Source organism: Amblyraja radiata, chromosome 39 (assembly GCF_010909765.2).
Source record: "Amblyraja radiata isolate CabotCenter1 chromosome 39, sAmbRad1.1.pri, whole genome shotgun sequence".
Classification (NCBI taxonomy): Eukaryota; Metazoa; Chordata; class Chondrichthyes; order Rajiformes; family Rajidae; genus Amblyraja; species Amblyraja radiata.
The window spans coordinates 6020181-6038590 of NC_045994.1; the positions used below are offsets into that span (position 1 = coordinate 6020181).

The window sequence follows — 18410 nt, forward strand, 5'->3', positions numbered from 1 at the left end:
TAATATGTCTCGACCCGAAACGTCACCCATTCCTTCTCTCCAGAGATGCTGCCTGTCCCGCTGAGTTACTCCAGCATTTTATGTTTACCTTCAGTTGAAACTAATACGATGGTCGTCTTGTGCTTTGTTTAAACAGGCCGACAGTCCTGCGGAGATGGACAGCTGGATAAAGGCAGTCAACCAGGCGATTAAGCTACAGAAGGTTCCAAGCAATGCCACAGTAGGTACCTCTGCACATAGAGCATTGAACATTGCAGCACAGGAACAGGCCCTTTGGCCCACAATGTCTGTACTGGACCTTGATGACAAGTGAAACTGATCTCACCTGCCTGCACATGGATCCATTTGCCTCCAGACCACTAGTTATTGACAACACTGCTTCACATGGGAGTTAAATTAAGGATAGTACAACATAGTGCATTATTGCCTGCTTCTACAGCACGACAGGTGGATAAGCAGTGAGTGTGGAGATGGAAAGGTGATTTATAAATGTGGATTGCCTCATACACGTGTGTGTGTGTGTGTGTGTCTGTGCCTGTGCGTGTGTCTGTGCCTGTGCCTGTGCCTGCGTCTGTGTCTGTGTCTGTGTCTGTGTCTGTGTCTCTGCCTGCCTGCCGGCCTTGCTTTATGTATTTGAGGCTTTTATTTACTGGTGTTGTTACCTGCCATTTGTTAATGGGAGATGGGGGAATAAACCATCAACATCAATGCCTCTCCATCTAAAAATCCACCCCGCTTCTGCAGACCCTGGACAGCTGCAGTTTGCTTCATTATATTATTATACAGCATGGAGACAGGCCCTTCAGCCCAACTTGCCCATGCTGACCAAGATGTCCCATCTACCCTAGCCCTACTTGCCCACATTCGGCCCGTATCTTTCTAAGCCTTTCCGATCCAGCCTGCTTGAATATCTTTGCATGGAACACTGACACAGTATCTTTACTTTAGATTTTACTTTAGACTATAGAGATACGGCGCGGAAACAGGCCCTTCGGCCCACTGCGTCCATTCCGACCAACGATCACCCCGTGCACTAGCACTATCCTTCGCACTAGGGACAATTTACAATTTACAGAAGCCAATTAACCTGCAAATCTGCACGTATTTGGTGGGTGGGAGGAAACCAGAGCACCCAGAGAAAACCCACGCAGTCGCAGGGAGAAACTCCGTACAGACTGCACCCGTAGTCAGGATTGAACCCAGGTCTCTGGCGCTGTGAGGCAGCAATTCTACCGCTGCGCCACTGCACTGTCCTGTGCGGCAGAGTCAGGAGGGGGAGACGCAAGGAACTGCAGATGCTGGAATTTTGAGCGAAAGGCAAAAGTGCTGGAGGAATTCTGTGGAAGGAATGGGCAAGAGACAGACATGGAGCATAGAACAGTATAGCACAAGAACAAGCCCTTCGGCCCATGGTATCTGTGCTGCACATGATGCCAAGACTAACGCTTATCTACCTGCGTTTAATCCATATCCTTCCATTCCCTGCCTATTACATTTTTATTATTATATTAAATAGTTGAAAACATTAGTGACGCAGTGGTGCTGGTTCCCGACGGGCACGGTGACGGACGCCCCACACATCTCTGTCCTCCGTGCAGCTGGCAAGCTCTACACATGTGTCTTCCATCACGGCCTTCAGCGTTGGCCGTCCCGGGTCACGTCTATCATAGAAACATAGAAATATAGAAATTAGGTGCAGGAGTAGGCCATTCGGCCCTTCGAGCCTGCACCGCCATTCAATATGATCATGGCTGATCATCCAACTCAGTATCCCGTTCCTGCCTTCTCTCCATACCCTCTGATCCCCTTAGCCACAAGGGCCACATCTAACTCCCTCTTAAATATAGCCAATGAACTAGCCTCGACTACCCTCTGTGGCAGAGAGTTCCAGAGATTCACCACTCTCTGTGTGAAAAAAGTTCTTCTCATCTCGGTTTTAAAGGATTTCCCCCTTATCCTTAAGCTGTGACCCCTTGTCCTGGACTTCCCCAACATCGGGAGCAATCTTCCTGCATCTAGCCTGTCCAACCCCTTAAGAATTTTATAAGTTTCTAAAAGATCCCCTCTCAATCTCCTAAATTCTAGAGAGTATAAACCAAGTCTATCCAGTCTTTCTTCATAAGACAGTCCTGACATCCCAGGAATCAGTCTGGTGAACCTTCTCTGCACTCCCTCTAGGGCAAAAATGTCCTTCCTCAAATTTGGAGACCAAAACTGTACGCAATACTCCAGGTGTGGTCTCCACGAGACCCTGTACAACTGCAGTAGTAACCTCCCTGCTCCTATACTCAAATCCTTTTGCTATGAAAGCTAACATACCATTCGCTTTCTTCACTGCCTGCTGCACCTGCATGCCTACTTTCAATGACTGGTGTACCATGACACCCAGGTCTCGCTGCATCTCCCCTTTTCCTAGTCGGCCACCATTTAGATAATAGTCTGCTTTCCTGTTTTTGCCACCAAAATGGATAACCTCACATTTATCCACATTATACTGCATCTGCCAAACATTTGCCCACTCACCCAGCCTATCCAAGTCACCTTGCAGTCTCCTAGCATCCTCCTCACAGCTAACACTGCCCCCCAGCTTAGTGTCATCCGCAAACTTGGAGATATTGCCTTCAATTCCCTCATCCAGATCATTAATATATATTGTAAATAGCTGGGGTCCCAGCACTGAGCCTTGCGGTACCCCACTAGTCACTGCCTGCCATTGTGAAAAGGACCCGTTTACTCCTACTCTTTGCTTCCTGTTTGCCAGCCAGTTCTCTATCCACATCAATACTGAACCCCCAATGCCGTGTGCTTTAAGTTTGTATACTAATCTCTTATGTGGGACCTTGTCGAAAGCCTTCTGGAAGTCCAGATACACCACATCCACTGGTTCTCCCCTATCCACGCTACTAGTTACATCCTCGAAAAATTCTATAAGATTCGTCAGACATGATTTACCTTTTGTAAATCCATGCTGACTTTGTCCAATGATTTCACCACTTTCCAAATGTGCTGCTATCCCATCTTTAATAACTGACTCTAGTAGTTTCCCCACTACCGATGTTAGACTAATTGGTCTGTAATTCCACATTTTCTCTCTCCCTCCCTTCTTAAAAAGTGGGGTTACGTTTGCTACCCGCCAATCCTCAGGAACTACTCCAGAATCTAAAGAGTTTTGAAAAATTATTACTAATGCATCCACTATTTCTGGAGCTACTTCCTTAAGTACTCTGGGATGCAGCCTATCTGGCCCTGGGGATTTATCGGCCTTTAATCCATTCAATTTACCCAACACCACTTCCCGGCTAACCTGGATTTCACTCAATTCCTCCAACTCCTTTGACCCGCAGTCCCCTGCTATTTCCGGCAGATTATTTATGTCTTCCTTAGTGAAGACGGAACCAAAGTAGTTATTCAATTGGTCCGCCATGGGTGGGTTCCCACAGCACAACCTTGTTCGCTGGCATTTCTGGCCGGCGCTGGCAGTGACCAACGAGCCTCATCCTTCCCCACCTGATCTTCTGCGTCAGTGGTGGAATCACCCCGTGGAGCAGGGTGTTGGTGATGTGGTCCCTCCAACTGACATTGTGAACGTTTCTGAGCATTCGGGTGCAGGTACCATCGAGAGACTTGGACAGTGCTCGAGTGAGAGTCCATGCCTCACACCCGTACAATAATATGGTCTGAAGAAAGGTCTCGACCCGAAACCTATTCCTTCGCTCCATAGATGCTGCCTCACCCGCTGAGTTTCTCCAGCATTTTTGTCAACCTTAGATTTTTCCAGCTTCTGCAGTTCCTTCCGACACAAGGAATCCATTGATCCCACTCTTCCTGCCCCGTATATACCTCATCCCGACAACTCAAAAAACGGTGGCTGGCCTGTTTGACAGAAAGATGCTTTGATTACTAAACCAGTCAGCTGATTAGTCACTAACCCACTGACTAAGGTGCCAGGGAGTGAGTCAGAGCGGGGCTGCAGCTTCTCCGTGGATCTGAATTAACCCTCACCGATCCTTGAGGGTTGGGGTGAGGTGGAGCAGTCATTTGTTTAGTTTGAACCAAAGATAGACAGAAAATGCTGGGGTAACTCAGCGGGACTGGCAGCATCTCTGGAGAGAAGGAATGGGTGACGTTTCGGGTAGAGACCCTTGCTGCCTGTTCCCCTGTATATTGCCCTAAAGGGCCTGTCCCACTCGGGCGTCATTTGCGCGTCACGTAGATGGCTCGTGAAGATTTTGTACATGCCAAAATCCTAGGGCGCCGCGCGCGACCGGGCGTCACTGCCTTCGTCACCACGCACCATACGCGCGTCGTGACACGTAAATGATGTCGCATAAATTACGCGCAAATGACGCCCAAGTGGGACAGGCCCTTTAGTGAGTGTAGGATATTGTTAATGTGCGCGGACCGCTGGTCGGCACGGACCTCGGCCCACCCAGTCCGCACCGACCAGCGATCCCCGCACATTAACACTCTCCTACACTCGGGTCCACTTATTTTTTAACATATACACAGAGCCAATGAACCTACAAATCTGAACGTCTTTGGAGTGTGGGAGGAAACCGGAATTCACGGAGAATTGTGGAGCTTGAGAGGCTTTTAGACGGGCACATGGATATAAGAGGAGCAGACGTATATGGATCACGTGCAGGCAGAGGAGAACAGTTTAACTCGGCATCGTGTTCAGCACGGACATTGTGGGCCGAATGGCCTGTTCCTGTGCTGTCCCGATCTGCATAACAGCTTCAAAATTGTTTTGTAAGATTTTGAAATATTTCTTGTAAACATCTATGGAGGGGGGAGGCAGAAGAGAGATGGCGGAGAGATGATGATAATTCAAAGATACTTTATTGTCCAACACTGTACCAGGGTCTAGTGAAATGCTTCATCGACCAGACAGCACACAAAGTGCCGCCACGGGTATGGCACCGACAAAGCTACAGAAGTACACATTCGGGTCCCTCTTTGCTCTCGGCAGCTCCCCCCGTCTGGGCCTCTCTTTGTTCTCCGCGGTCTCACCCCCGCTGGGACCCCCCCCCCCCCACCTTGCCCCCCTTGTTCGCAGTGGGGCCCCCCTCGTGCCGGGTCCCTGTTTATTCACAGTAAATCACTCCGCCCACCCGCCCCGTGCCGGGTCCCACTTTATTCTCAGAGCCCCCCCCACCGACTGGCCCCCTCTTTGGTCTCAGTGAGGTGGCCCCCACCGCCTCTCGGCGGCCCGTCCTTGGCCAAGCCTGTTGTCCGCTCTGGGCTGTGTGGAGACGTCTGTCCCAGTGGCAGAAGGTGATGGATTGAGGGGGCATCTCCTTTCTGCGCGGTTACTGCCGGTGTTGAGTTTGCGCGTTCTCCCCGCCACCTGCGTGGGGTTTCTCCAGGGGCTCCAGGGCTCCCGTTTCCTTCAAAGACGCGCATGTTTCTGGGCTTAATTGGTTGCATGTAGATTGTCCCCAGTGTCGTGTGTGTAGGATGGGGACTAGTCTAGTGGGGACGGCTAAAACTTCCCCAGTTCCATCTCCTTTCTCATTCCCGTGTGTACACCCCCACCCCCACCCCACCCTCCCCCTCCTCTCCGCCCCTCTCTTCTTGTTTACAGGTGGTCCCGGCTCCAGGACCCTTCACCGGCAGGACCGTCCCGGCGATGGCGGCCGACCCAGCCGCCCCCCCGGCCCCGGCTTCTGCCGACGAGAAGCGGCCCCTGGCCAAGTCGTCCTCCGCGGTGCCCTCGTGGCAGCCCTGGACCCCGGTGCCAACCACCACCACCACCAAGCCGCCCGGCACCAGCACACCGGAGGGGGAAGCCGGAGGGCACCTCGACCACCCGCAGTCCCCCACCACGCCGCCGGCCCGCGTGAACGGGCAAGACCAGCGCCGCAGGCATCGCTCCCAGCCCGCGCCGCACAAAGAACACCACTTCGATTACAAGCTGGACGATGACGGGATTCGAACCACCGACGTCTAGCCAATATCCTCCTGCGGTTCGCCATCCTTAGCTTTCACCGCCCAGGCATGGGGTGCCTCTTGTACATAGCTTAGCCCGGCTGGCATCGCTGTGCCCGCTGGTGTTTGGATGAACTGTGACAGTGCGTTGGAGAGAACAGCTGAGAGAAGGCTGGACAACGAGCCTCTGTATTGGACTTCATATTCTCACAGCGGCTTGAGTTATTGCACAGACCTGTTTACTTGTGTTTACCACCTGATGTTTCGGGGGGGGGGGGGGGGGTGGAAGAAATGCCTTCGCACCACCTTACCGAGTCAACGAGTGCCTTTGATGCATTGTTGAAAGGAATGTATTAAAGCTGGATCCATTTTAAAAATCTCCTATGTGTAGCAAATTCCTGCAGACTTCTGTTCAGTGGTCTTGGTTTAGCATTACGAGAATTATCCCGGGGGTGGTTGGGCAGGTTTTGAAGGCTCTGGGCCTGTACTCGCTGGAGTTTAGAAGGATGGGGTGCAAATACATTGAAGCCCACCGAATAATGAAATTCCTGGATAGAGTGGAAATGGGGAGGATGTTTCCAGCAGTGGGAGAAAAAACCCAGAGGGCGCAGACTCAGAATAAAAGGACGGACCTTCAAATTGGAGATGAGGAGGAATTTCTTTAGTCAGAAGGTGGTGAATCTGTGGAATTCATTGCCACAGAAGGCTGTGGAGGCCAAGACATTGGGTGTTTTTAAGGCAGAGATTTGACATGTTCTTGATTATAAGGGCGTCAAATGTTACTGTTACTGTGCTGTACTGTTCTACATTCAGTGATTCTCCTGTCTGTGGGATCATTTACAGAGGATAATTCACCTCTGAGCGGGACTTTGGGACGTGGGGGGGGGGGGGGGGGGGGGGGGGGTGGGGGGAGCCTGAGCCCCTGACAGAAGCCACGAGGTCACGGGGAGAATGCGTAAACTCCATGCAGAGAGGATGGAAGCGAGAGATAGCAGATTATTTATTCTCGACATTTTCCCCTCTGAACAGAGGGTGAGCGGGTGAGGAGTCTCTGGCCCAGTAACATTAATCCTTCAGAGAAAGAGGGTTCAATGGTTTTCTGGTCATTCGTCTTACACCCAAGAGTCACAGACTTTTAAGCGGTATTTGGAGGCAATCTCAAGGTTGCACCAGACTCACAGAATCACACAGCACACAATTCCTTCCTACACATTCCCCCTAAACCTGTCCCAACGGCTACCTGTCCAAGGTACATTGAAATTCATGTTCTGCATACAGAGATCAGTAAGAATATTGCCCTACATGAGTACAATCCCCGATTAAGTAGAGGATGCATAGAAATTCGGGCGGTCACTGTGGCGCAGCGGTAGAGTTGCTGCCTTACAGCGAATGCAGCACCGGAGACCCGGGTTCGATCCCGACTACAGGTGCTGTCTGTACGGAATTGGTACGTTCTCCCCGTGACCTGCGTGAGTTTTCTCCGAGATCTTCGGTTCCCACCCACACTCCAAAGACGTGCAGGTTTATAGGTTAATTGGTTCGGTATAAATGTAAAAATTGTCCCTAGTGTGTACAGGATATAGGTATGTTACAATACTTACCTTCAGCGGCGCTGCAATTCTGCCACTGGCCGTGTGCGCGATTTTGGCGCGTTTGAGGGGCGTTTGAGGAGGGGAGGAGGGGGGGCGGAGTGCAATATATTTGTTGGAGTGCAAGATGTTGATAAAGAATCGTTCCTACGGCCGTTCTGTGTGTTTAAAAAAAAATTTGCCCGACAAGTTAATCGCTGGAGTGATTTTAAAACCAGCTTCTGAAGCCGTCAATGCCGACAACGGGGCCGGATTTTATGTGGGGGACAGGTGAAAGAAAGTAGTTAATTTTTATGTATAAAAGTGTTTTTTCAGATGCATTTAATTCACATTTTAAGTTGCGAAACGGTGATCCCCCCCCCCCCCCCCCCCCGAAGAACCGGCAGTGTATTTGTTGCCGATATGGGGACTAAAATCTCCGCAACCTCAGCGTTCCAAATGGTCCCGTTCCAGAAACACCCACAGGCAGGTTGATTTAAATGGCCATTAATTTACAGGTATTAAACATTAAATTCCTTCCATTTAGCCTATAACCCATGACAATGAGATTTAAAATTATGTTATATTCTGAATTCTTGTGTGTATGTTATTTGGACACTTAGGCTATTTAAAAATGTTGATCTATTCTTAAGAAATGGATAGATGTTTAGATCTAGTAATTGAATTTTGTAATTAGCTACTAGGTAACTAACTAATTATATGCTTTAATTTCAAGTCATCTAAGTAAGATTGTTTCATATTTGTTTCAGAATGCTTCAATCTATAATAACTGAAAATTTCAGTTCTCTTAAATTTTAAGAAAGTTATGGGCTTTTAAATGTCCTCGGTCACAGCTTTTGTGTTAAGTCAATGAAAAAGCAATAGGGAACAAGATGACAATTTCCGAGTATGAAAATGGCCATAACATTTTTAATACTGAAGATATGAAAGTGGATTAGGTGTCAAATTAAACTTCTTTTTATGCTTTATCTGATGGGATAAATTAAAGACTTGATTTTTTAAATCTCAAAATTTTGTAACATTGCTACATGATCGTGTTAATGTGCGGGGAACGCTGGTCGGCGTAGACCCGGTGGGCCGAAGGGCCTGTTTCCGCGCTGTATCTTTAAACTAAACTAAACTAAACAGCCCACTGAGTCCAGATACAAGAGCTGCCAGGTTTTGGCGCCATTTTCAAAGTCCAATCTGCAGTTGGCCATAAAGGTCGGTTGCAGCCGACGCCTCCGTCCGGATCGTCCCGCGAACTGTCTCGGCCCACCGAGTCCACGATGACCATCGATCACCCAGGGGCCAAGCAGGAGACGAGCCTCTGGCCAAGCTCCCGCGCCAGGTGGGTTACCTGCCTCTACGGTGGGTAGAGCCATGCCTACTGCCGGAGTGTGGTACCTGGCCCACCCCCCCCCCCCCCCCCCCCCCCCCCGGGTACTTCCGCGTTTAGGACAACCAAACTTTAAAAAGGAGCCAAGCCCTTCAGTAGAATATCCCAGCGGTGGCTGATGCTCCACGCTGGGAGGATGCTGAGGGCTGATGTCAGGCCGAGCTGCAGCAACTCAGCGGGACAGGCAGCATCTCTGGAGAGAAGGTATGGGTGTCGTTTCAGGTTGAGACCCTTCTTCAGTCTGAAGTCGCCTACTCCTTTTCTCCAGAGATGCTGTCCGACCCGTTGACTTACTTTGTGCGTTTTTTAATTAAATAACGTAAAACTAGTGTGAATGGGTGATCAATGTTCAGCGTGGACCCGATGGGCCGAAGGGCCTGTTTCCATGCTGTATCCTTTAAATCAATTCAATCAGTCTCTGTCATGGGTCTCAGTCTGAAGAAGGGTCTAGACCCGAAACATCACCTGGTTCCTTCTATCCAGAGACGCTGCCTGTCCCGCTGAGTTACTCCAGCGGTTTGTGTCTAACCCCAGATTCAGAGACAGTTTCTTCCCTGCTGTTATCAGGCAACTGAGCCATCCTACTAACAACACGAGCGCAGTCCTGACCTACTATCTACCTCATTGGAGACCTTTGACCTATATTTAATCTGACTTTTCTGGACTAGTTATATCTTGCACAAATGTTGTAGTTTTATCCTTTATGTGTGGTCTGTGAATGGCTTATGGTATTTATTTTAAGTATTTTCTTTGACTGGATTGCATGCAAAGAAAAGCTTTCCACTCCACCACGATACACATGACAATAATAAACTGAAGAAGGGTCTCGACCTGAAACGTCACCCAATCCTTCTCTCCAGAGACGCTGCCTGTCCCGCTAAATAACTCCAGCATTTTGTGTCTATCTTCAAACTAAAACCAAACTAGGGCGAACGGGCTATCGAAGATGGCCGTGGATTTTGATGGGCTGATGGGCTGATGGGCCTCTTTCCATGCTTTATCTCGAAACTAAACTAAAAACTCAGTAACTCAGTAACTCACAGGGTCTGGCAGCATCTCTGGAGAAAGGGAACAGGTAACGTTTTGGGTCAAGAGTTCAAGAGAGTTTATTGTCATGTGTCCCTGATAGGACAATGACAATCTTGCTTTGCTTTAGCACACCAGGATATAGTAGGCATGAATACAGAACAGATCAGTGTGTCCATATACCATTGTATAAATATGGACACATATGAATAAATAAACAGATAAAGAACAAATAAACAGATTATGGGCTATTAATGTTCAGAGTTTTGTCCGAGCCGAGTTTAACAGTCTGATGGCTGTGGGGAAGTAGCTATTCCTGAACCTGGTCGTTGCAGTCTTCCGTCTCCTGTACCTTCTACCTGAAGGTAGCGGGGAGATGAGTGTGTGGCCAGGATGGTGTGGGTCCTTTATGGTGCTGGCAGCCTTTTTGAGGTCGAGACCCTTCTTCAGACTATTTTGTTTCTGCGTGATGATGGCCTGGTACTCATCTGTGGGATCATGGTCCAGGGGTAAGTAGGAGGAGGTGTCTGTGAGGTGGCGCCTCTCCTCAATGTGGTCGAGGTCAGCTCGCCAGACTACCACAGCACCTCCCTTGTCGGCGGGTTTGATTATAATGTCAGGGTTTCTGCAGAGTGAGCAGGGGGCTGTGGGTTCAGAGGGGGTGAGGTTAGAGTAGGTAAAGGGAGTGGTTGAGCCAAGACGGTTGATGTCACGCCGGCAGTTAGAAACATAGAAACATAGAAAATACCTGCCATTCGGCCCTTCGAGCCAGCACCGCCATTCAATATGATCATGGCTGATCATCCAGAATCAGTACCCCATTCCTGCTTTCTCACCAGATCCCTTGATTCCGTTAGCCCTGAGAGCTAAATCTAACTCTCTCTTCTAGACATCCAGCGAATTGGCCTCCACTGCCTTCTGTGGCAGAAAATTCCACAGATTCACAACTCTCGGGGTGAAAAAGTTTTTCCTCATCTCAGTCCTAAATGGCCTACACCTTATTCTTAAACTGTGTGACCCCTGGTTCTGGACTCCCCCAACATCGGGAACATTTTTCCTGAAAATTAGAAAGGTCTGAAGAAGGGTCTCTACCCGAAACATCACCAATGCCTTTTCACCAGAGACGCTGCCTGACCCGCTGAATAGCTCTAGCATTTTGCGTCTATCTTCGGTGTAAACCAGCATCTGCAGTTCCTTCCTACACTATATGTCCCATAGATAGGCACAGGAAGCTGGAGTAACTCAGTGGGTCAGATAGCATCTCTGGAGAAAAGGAAAAGGTGACGTTTCGGGTTGAGACCCTTCTTCAGATCTTCAGTTCCTTCCGACACTTCAAGTCCCATGTTTGGTGACTACTTCTTCCTGCAGTCTCTAGATGGCAGTATCGCTCCACGGCATCCTGGTCTCCATCCCACATTGTAAACCTCCCGGACCAGCAGTTATTGGAAACACAGTGGAGAATGCCCCTTGTGATGCTGGCGAATATTGACCAGCCTATCCCATGCAACTGAGAACTACTGCAAACCACTCATCAAATCTCCTTGCTATATCAGAGAACCATTATTGAGCCATCTATCTCAAGGCAGAATGCAGCACTCTCTCCAGTTTGGTTTAGTTTAGTTTAGTTTAGTTAGTTAGTTGGTTAGTTTAGTTTAGTTAGTTAGTTGGTCAGTTTAGTTTGGTTTAGTTTAGTTTAGTTTAGTTTAGTTTAGTTTAGTTTAGTTTAGCTTAGTTTAGTTTAGTTGGAGATCCAGTGTGGAAACAGAGGCCTTTTAGCCTATCGAGTGTTTGCAGACCCATAATCACCCATACACTAGCTCAATCCTACACACTATGGACAATTTACAGAAGCCAATTAATCTACAAACCCACACCTCATTGCAAAGTGGGCGGTAACTGGACTATATCCTATCACCTAGTGGTCATTCCCAAGAATACCAAATGTCAATTGTAGTGAAAAACCTTAGGAATTGTAACATCCAGTCCTACTAATCAATAATCAATAAGTGTCCTCCTATCCCCATTCTCCCCACACCCTTTGCCACCCTTACTGATCCGGAGGGCACTCAGCCGTCCGGGATCCCCTCGGAGAGCAGGGCACAACCTGCCCACCACGGGCAGACGACGGGCAGACGACCCGCCCCGATTTGGGTTGCCAGCTGTCCCATATTTGCCGGATCATCCCGTACATAACTGGCCACCCGTGGGGGGGGGGGGGGGGGCATGGGACACACGGTTCCCTCTGTTTTGATAGGTGGGGGACATCCCCCCAAGTTTTTGTTATCCGGATTTTAAAACCCGGTGTAGCAATGTTACAAAATGTTGAGATTTTAAAAATCAAGTCTGCAATTTATCCCATCAGATAAAGAATCAAAAAGAAGTTTAATTTGACACCTAATTCTCTTTCATATCTTCAGTATTAAAAAAGTTATGGCCATTTTCATACTCGGAAATTAACATCTTGTTCCCTATTGATTTTCCATTGGCTTAACACAAAGGCTGTGATCAAGAACAGTCAAAAGCCCCATAACTTTATTAAAAATTAAGAGAACTGAAAGAAATTTTCAGTTATTATAGATTGAAGCATTCTGAAGCAAATATTGAACAACCTTACTTGGATGACCTGAAATTAAAGCATATAATTGGTTAGTTACCCAATTGTAGCTAATTCCAAAATTCAATTACTAGATCTAAACATCTATCCATTTCTTAAGAAAAGATTAACATTTTTAAATAGCCTGTGTCCAAAGATCATTCACACAAGAATTCACATTAAAACATGATTTTTAAATCTCAGTGACATTAATTTATAGGCCAAATGGAAGGAATTTAGTGTTCAATTGCTGTAAATTAATGGCCATTTAAATCAGCTTGCGAGTGGGTTTTTCTGGAACGCGATGGTTTGGAACGTTGCCATTGCGGTGGATTTGAAGCCCATATGCGGCATGAAAGATACTGCGGGTTTGAATGGGCCCCCAAGTCACGTACTCGCAACTTAAAAATTTGAATAAAGGGATCTTAAGAAGCATTTTTTAATGTAAAAATAAACAACCTACCTTGCCTTGTCCCCTACATAAGATCCGTCCCACTGATTCTCACAGCTACCTTTACTACACCTACACCCACGCCTCTTGCAAGGTCTCCATCTCTTACTCTGAGTCTCTCCACCTCTTCTCCAATTGCTCCCAAGATAATGCTTCCACTCCAGGACATCTGAGATGTCGTCTTCTCGTTTTAAGATTACAAACAAACTAATGGCTGTTGTTTCAGTGTCTCAGAAACACTCGTTTCTTGACAAAATAAGAACACATTAATATCAAACATCATCCAAAGTATTTATTAAGTTTTTCGATCTTTCCATTAAACACGGTGAGAATGAACAAACATTACTGACCATAACCAGAACAGTGTAAGGCGTGGTAAAACCGAGATTGCATTAATTGAATCTCCCGCGCTCTCTTAAGCATCTATGCAGAATATTGGAAAAAGCTCAAATAGACAAATTCCGATAAATTGTTTATCATTCAAAGAATGTCACTTTGATCTCTCTTCCATGGGAATATCTATCCAGTCAGTTTCCTACGCATGCGCATTAGCAGAATAAAGATGTTTTCATGCATGCTCTCGGACAAACATCAAATGCAGTGATCTCAAAGCAAATCAATATGTGTGTGTGTGTGATTATACAGCGAGTGTAGACAATGCAGTGGAGATCTGCTTGTTCATGTTGCTGGAAAGGTGAGAGGTATGTGCTGTCCAATGTAACGCAGAACATTTTTCATCACTTCAGGGCTCGCGTTGGAAGAAAGTACCTGAGGAATAAACACATTGCATAAGTTAAACCGTACAATGGAGTTAATTGGAAATAGTCGTGATAACATTGTCTCCATTAAATCCTCTTAATTACCAATGCATGGTCTAAGCACACGGAAAGTATTTCCTGAAAATTAATAGATACCGGCGTCATGATAGCATGTGGAGTCAATGTAAAAGTAACTTGTTTTTTAATTTCAACACAAGTATATGCAATGTTCTCATTGATAAATTTAATTCGTATAGTGTCACTGATATTTCACCATAGTCCTCATTGTTCGGTGGGAAATGCATCCTGAATTGCATAACTCCCAACCCACACATCGCTGGTGTCGGGATACAGACAGGGGAAGCAAACAATGACATGTTTTCCTTACCGCCTTCATGGCTCTGATGTAAAACATGGAAACGAGTCGTCGACCCCAATGGGTGCTGCAAGGGCAGGAACAGTGAATGTGCCGCAGTGAAGTTGGTCATTGCTGTTTGTAGAGCAGGCAGCCGGGAAAGCAGGATCGGTGGGAATCTGTGGAGTTCGCTCTGCGGGAGTGATAAACAATGACAGGAATCTCAGTGCGTGAGAGACAGCATCGCACGGCGAGGTTTGTCCCATTATGGAAGAACGGCGACATTGGAATAATCATCAGGCCGGATTGTATATAATTCTGTTTTGTGAAAGGACCCGTTGTTGGTGCACGGTGACTGGGAATAGTTTCTGTTTTCTACTTCCATTCAAGTGCAGGTTTACAACACAGTATATGGGAAACAAAAGCCGACATGAACATGCAATATCAGATAGTCATGCGGTCCACATTATAGTAGGGAGTGGCACCGTGTTGGAGTGAGAACAGAACTGCCCGTGGGCTGCTTTCTCGGAACATTGTTTTTTATTTCATGAAAACTTTGAAGCACGGAAGTGAATACAGAAAAACTCAATCCGTGGAACGATTTTCTACACAGATGCCCGGTTACTGTGGGATGGAAGAGACTGAACTCACCGTCATTGTCGACATCATCGCCGGCAACTGTGATTTTCAGAAGGTCATCGTCGCCAGCGCTCATTGGGAACTGACAGCCCGGAGAAGCGATGGTTTTACTCTCGGCATCGTCATAGTCGTCAGGAATCAGGTCTAGGAGGAAGCATAAGCCAGAATGATGGTCCTGAAAGTCAATATTGTCCAGCAAGCTCCGCCTGATGAGGGATTCTGCTGATCGTGTGAATGGGGATTTGGAAGGAGAGGATCTTGAGTCGTCTTGTGGCCATGAACTAATTAGTCGCGCATCAAGCCTGCGCATTCATTTCACACAGCAAGGCCTACACGCATTGTGTGTTAAAGGAGAAACATTGAATGTTTCCTTCAATCACACAGCTGGTCACAGACGAGAGATGTTTCTTCAAATTCAAACCCGATCACTGTTCTCTCGGAAAGCAAATCTCTTCCAACACCTTGAGATCTTTTCCCACTCATTTCTCGGCGGACATTTTCGCGCACATTTCTATGTTCCTTTATGATCACAGGCAGAATGAAATAAAATTAGGAAAAAAGGAAAATAAAAATTTGTACCAACCGTGAACACTCGAGGAGTTTCCTTCGGGATGTTCTTGTGCAAGAAGAGGACCATCCAGAGGGTCGCTGGTGTAATATTCGAGTTGATTGATGGAATGAATGGAACCAGAGTCTAAAAGTCAACACAGCACAAGCGACAGTTATTAAACTCTCCAATATCAGGTTCCATATTTTACTTGCAATTTTCTTTCTCTTCTGATTCCAACCTCTGCCGCCCTTTGACTTTTCCATTTCTCCGCTTATCACCTCCAGCATTCGTGTCGACCTCCACTCTTCTCCCCCCAAATTACCCCACCCACCCAAATATGGATTTACCTCTCATATTTCAGATCTTGCCCCACCTCTTGCCCTCGCTTCTCTCTATTAACTGCCCCCACGTTGTCCTCTTGAAGAAGGGTCCCGGCACCAAAGCCCCTCTGCCCATTTCCCGTCATAGATTCTGCCTGACCGCTGAGATCCTCCAGCAGATTGTTTTTATTGCATGACGTATCTGTTGTTTTAGTTTTCTTGTTATTCAGTGATCATTAATGCGATTCTTGGAATTGAGGCCACATTTATCCTTTCAAAAATGGATGTCAGGTGCAAATACTCACCTGAATCATGTGTCTGACTGAAATTGTTGGCAGCAGGAATATCCTCAATCTCTTCATAAATTGCCTGGTAAAAGCCGATCGGTGATCCCCTGCCACTAATATCTGCAGCTGCCGGAGACACGGTTGGGTTTAACTTACTGACATGCAAGACTTGAATTTAACAGTTCAACCTTTGTGAACAAGATGCAAAATGGTAACGCGTTGATAATCAAGGTAAAGTGTTGGTGAGCAGAAACATCGAAGAATCCCGCTGCACGGATAATGTCCAATTGCAAAAACGAGCTAATGATATTAACATCGGGAAGATCTAAAGCATGCTGCGTCAGTAGGACTTCCTCGCGTTGACGATGATTACATTCTGGGCGGCGTTGCTAGGTATTTGCAGATAGCAGCAGTGTGGCGGACGGTGACGAGAAAATGAAAGTTTCGCAGATTTGTCAATTTAGGAAGTGACATAAGTGAGAGATAAGGATTGCGTTGCATCAACTGAATGTTAAGAGATGGAGAATAAGGAAGTCCTAGTTCATTAAATGCGAGGAAAGTGCAACATCTCGATGTGATGAATAGAATCTAATCAGAATGTTCGAGGTTCTGCAGCGGGTTCACATAAGTGAAATGTGTCAAATGTTGAACAGATATTTGAACGACGATCACGTGACCAATCGAGCAGGCATCCAACTAGAAACCATTAACTTTTCCATTCTGTTACTACACATGGAGAATTCCAATAGAACCGCTTAAAGAGTTACAAAATATACTTATTTCATAACGCAAGAACATTGGGAAAAGTGGTTGGAACCGGAGTCTCACTGAGTTGTGAAATACTATCCGGAACAATAATTGTGTCAAGTTGAACCTCACCTCTTTTTGCTGCCTGTCTCCGTGATATCATCATCAGGGCGAGTAATTCACCGATGAGGACGATTCCAAGGGTTATACAGGCGACAACAATCATAGAGGGCATCTTATTCCCCAACACTGAAATACAAATTCAGGAATAACTTCATAACAGACGTTGTAGTTCCATAGTTAAAGCAGGCGCAGCGAACTTTCATTAATTTTCACCTCTGATTGTGCAACTTCCTTCGCCACGAATGTTCCCAATAATCATCTGGGGGCATTGCAGCAGATTAACACGTGTGTGGACACCAATAAAAAGACTATTTCTCAATGAGGCCTGGTTTATCAGGACTATCCCTTACAGTGGTCCCCATTGGCTGCAGGCCGCGTGATTTCTCATGCCATGGAGGACAAACTCGACCGAACAATTTATTTTGATTTCCACTCACATTTCCACTCACAGTTCTGGATTTGGAAAGATTGCCCGTTCAAGAACACATAAAAAATATCCCCAGAATAGCCGCGTCTGCAAATAGGTTGTGTGATTCAATGATCATCACCAAGCATCTCGCGATAGAGGAACTCGAATAGAAGGATACATTTTTGGAGTCGACTGAACTAGTTAAATGAAAACAAGACAAGCAATAACCAGGCCTGAGTGACTGAGCTGCCAGCCCACCAGGCCTGAGTGACTGAGCTGCCAGCCCAAGAATCCCTTCGGCCCACAATGTCCACACTAGCCCTCTGGAAACCAGACTCTTCGGCCCACAACCCCCATACTAGCGCTGCAGAATGCCCCCCCCCCCCCCCCCCCACTGGCCACCGATATTGGAATTGGTGTGGAGGTGGAATATTCCGTTGGGGGACCAGCCCTCCCGTGTGAACATGGGACCCAACGGGTCCCCCTTAGTTTATTAACACTCATAATTAGGGATCTGCCGTTGACGTTTAGTTTGATATTTTTCTGCCGATGACCACTACACAGGGGTTATGACGTCACAAAGAGATGTGGTGAAATCAACGGAATTCCCTGTCGTGCTGGGCGGAACGGGATGAATTCAGAACATATCGGAAAGTCCTGATTCCTAACCAGTGGCGCCCTGTATCCAACTAGCAGATGCATCATTATATTCAAACATAATGTGTATCCACAGAGCTCGGCACACACCCGGTGTCATAAAATCCAAATCAGAGGAATACTGACACCAAGAAGTGCATGTCCTAAATATTGACATCGTTTTGCTCAGGATGCTGCTGTTACAAAGGGCCGAACATGTATGATATGCACTAAGGGTAAGTCATCAGGGGTGTTTCGACAATACTTTATAAAAGAGCGAACCCTTTTCTCCACTGACTCAAAATGCAACGTCAGTCTTATTATCAACTTAATCTAATTAGGTTTTCTGTATTAAAGAAACTAAAAATCACATTTAATTATGATTTTAAAGTGTTATAATGATCCAGGAATCTGTCGAACAAGACGTACCGGAACAAATAACAATGACATCTTCCTTGTGATCACAGTCATGTTGACCGAGCGGTGAAGCCAGACAACGGGACAGGAATAATTCAGTTCCTGTGCATTTGACTTCATCCAGCCAGATATCCCCTGAGACTGGGGCAATGGGAGCCGCTCCTGGAGTCCGACGAGCAGCGCCACATCCCAACTGCCTGC

The 18410-nt window shown here is 46.9% G+C and overlaps 2 protein-coding genes and 2 long non-coding RNA genes across 6 annotated transcripts in view; 1 reads left to right on the top strand and 3 right to left on the bottom strand.

Moving 5' to 3' along the window:
• plekha2 (pleckstrin homology domain containing A2) overlaps nt 1-6186 on the top strand; it is a 331260-nt gene extending 325074 nt beyond the window's left edge. For all 3 annotated transcript variants that reach the window (XM_033013856.1, XM_033013855.1, XM_033013854.1), the window contains 2 exons: nt 137-220; nt 5588-6186. In XM_033013856.1, the coding sequence (XP_032869747.1) occupies nt 137-220; nt 5588-5953 (450 nt within the window). In that variant the 3' untranslated portion in view covers nt 5954-6186. The remainder of the gene's footprint in view (nt 1-136; nt 221-5587) is intronic.
• LOC116967306 (soluble scavenger receptor cysteine-rich domain-containing protein SSC5D-like) overlaps nt 1-18410 on the bottom strand; it is a 173562-nt gene that overhangs the window by 57078 nt on the left and 98074 nt on the right. The window lies entirely within an intron of this gene.
• On the bottom strand, nt 13247-14249 carry LOC116967347. The gene is made up of 2 exons (XR_004410196.1): nt 14115-14249; nt 13247-13736 (listed from the first exon to the last, which is right to left on the bottom strand). It is a non-coding gene; the product is annotated as an uncharacterized LOC116967347 (long non-coding RNA).
• On the bottom strand, nt 14739-16136 carry LOC116967349. Its single transcript, XR_004410198.1, has 3 exons — nt 15896-16136; nt 15304-15414; nt 14739-14864 (listed from the first exon to the last, which is right to left on the bottom strand). It is a non-coding gene; the product is annotated as an uncharacterized LOC116967349 (long non-coding RNA).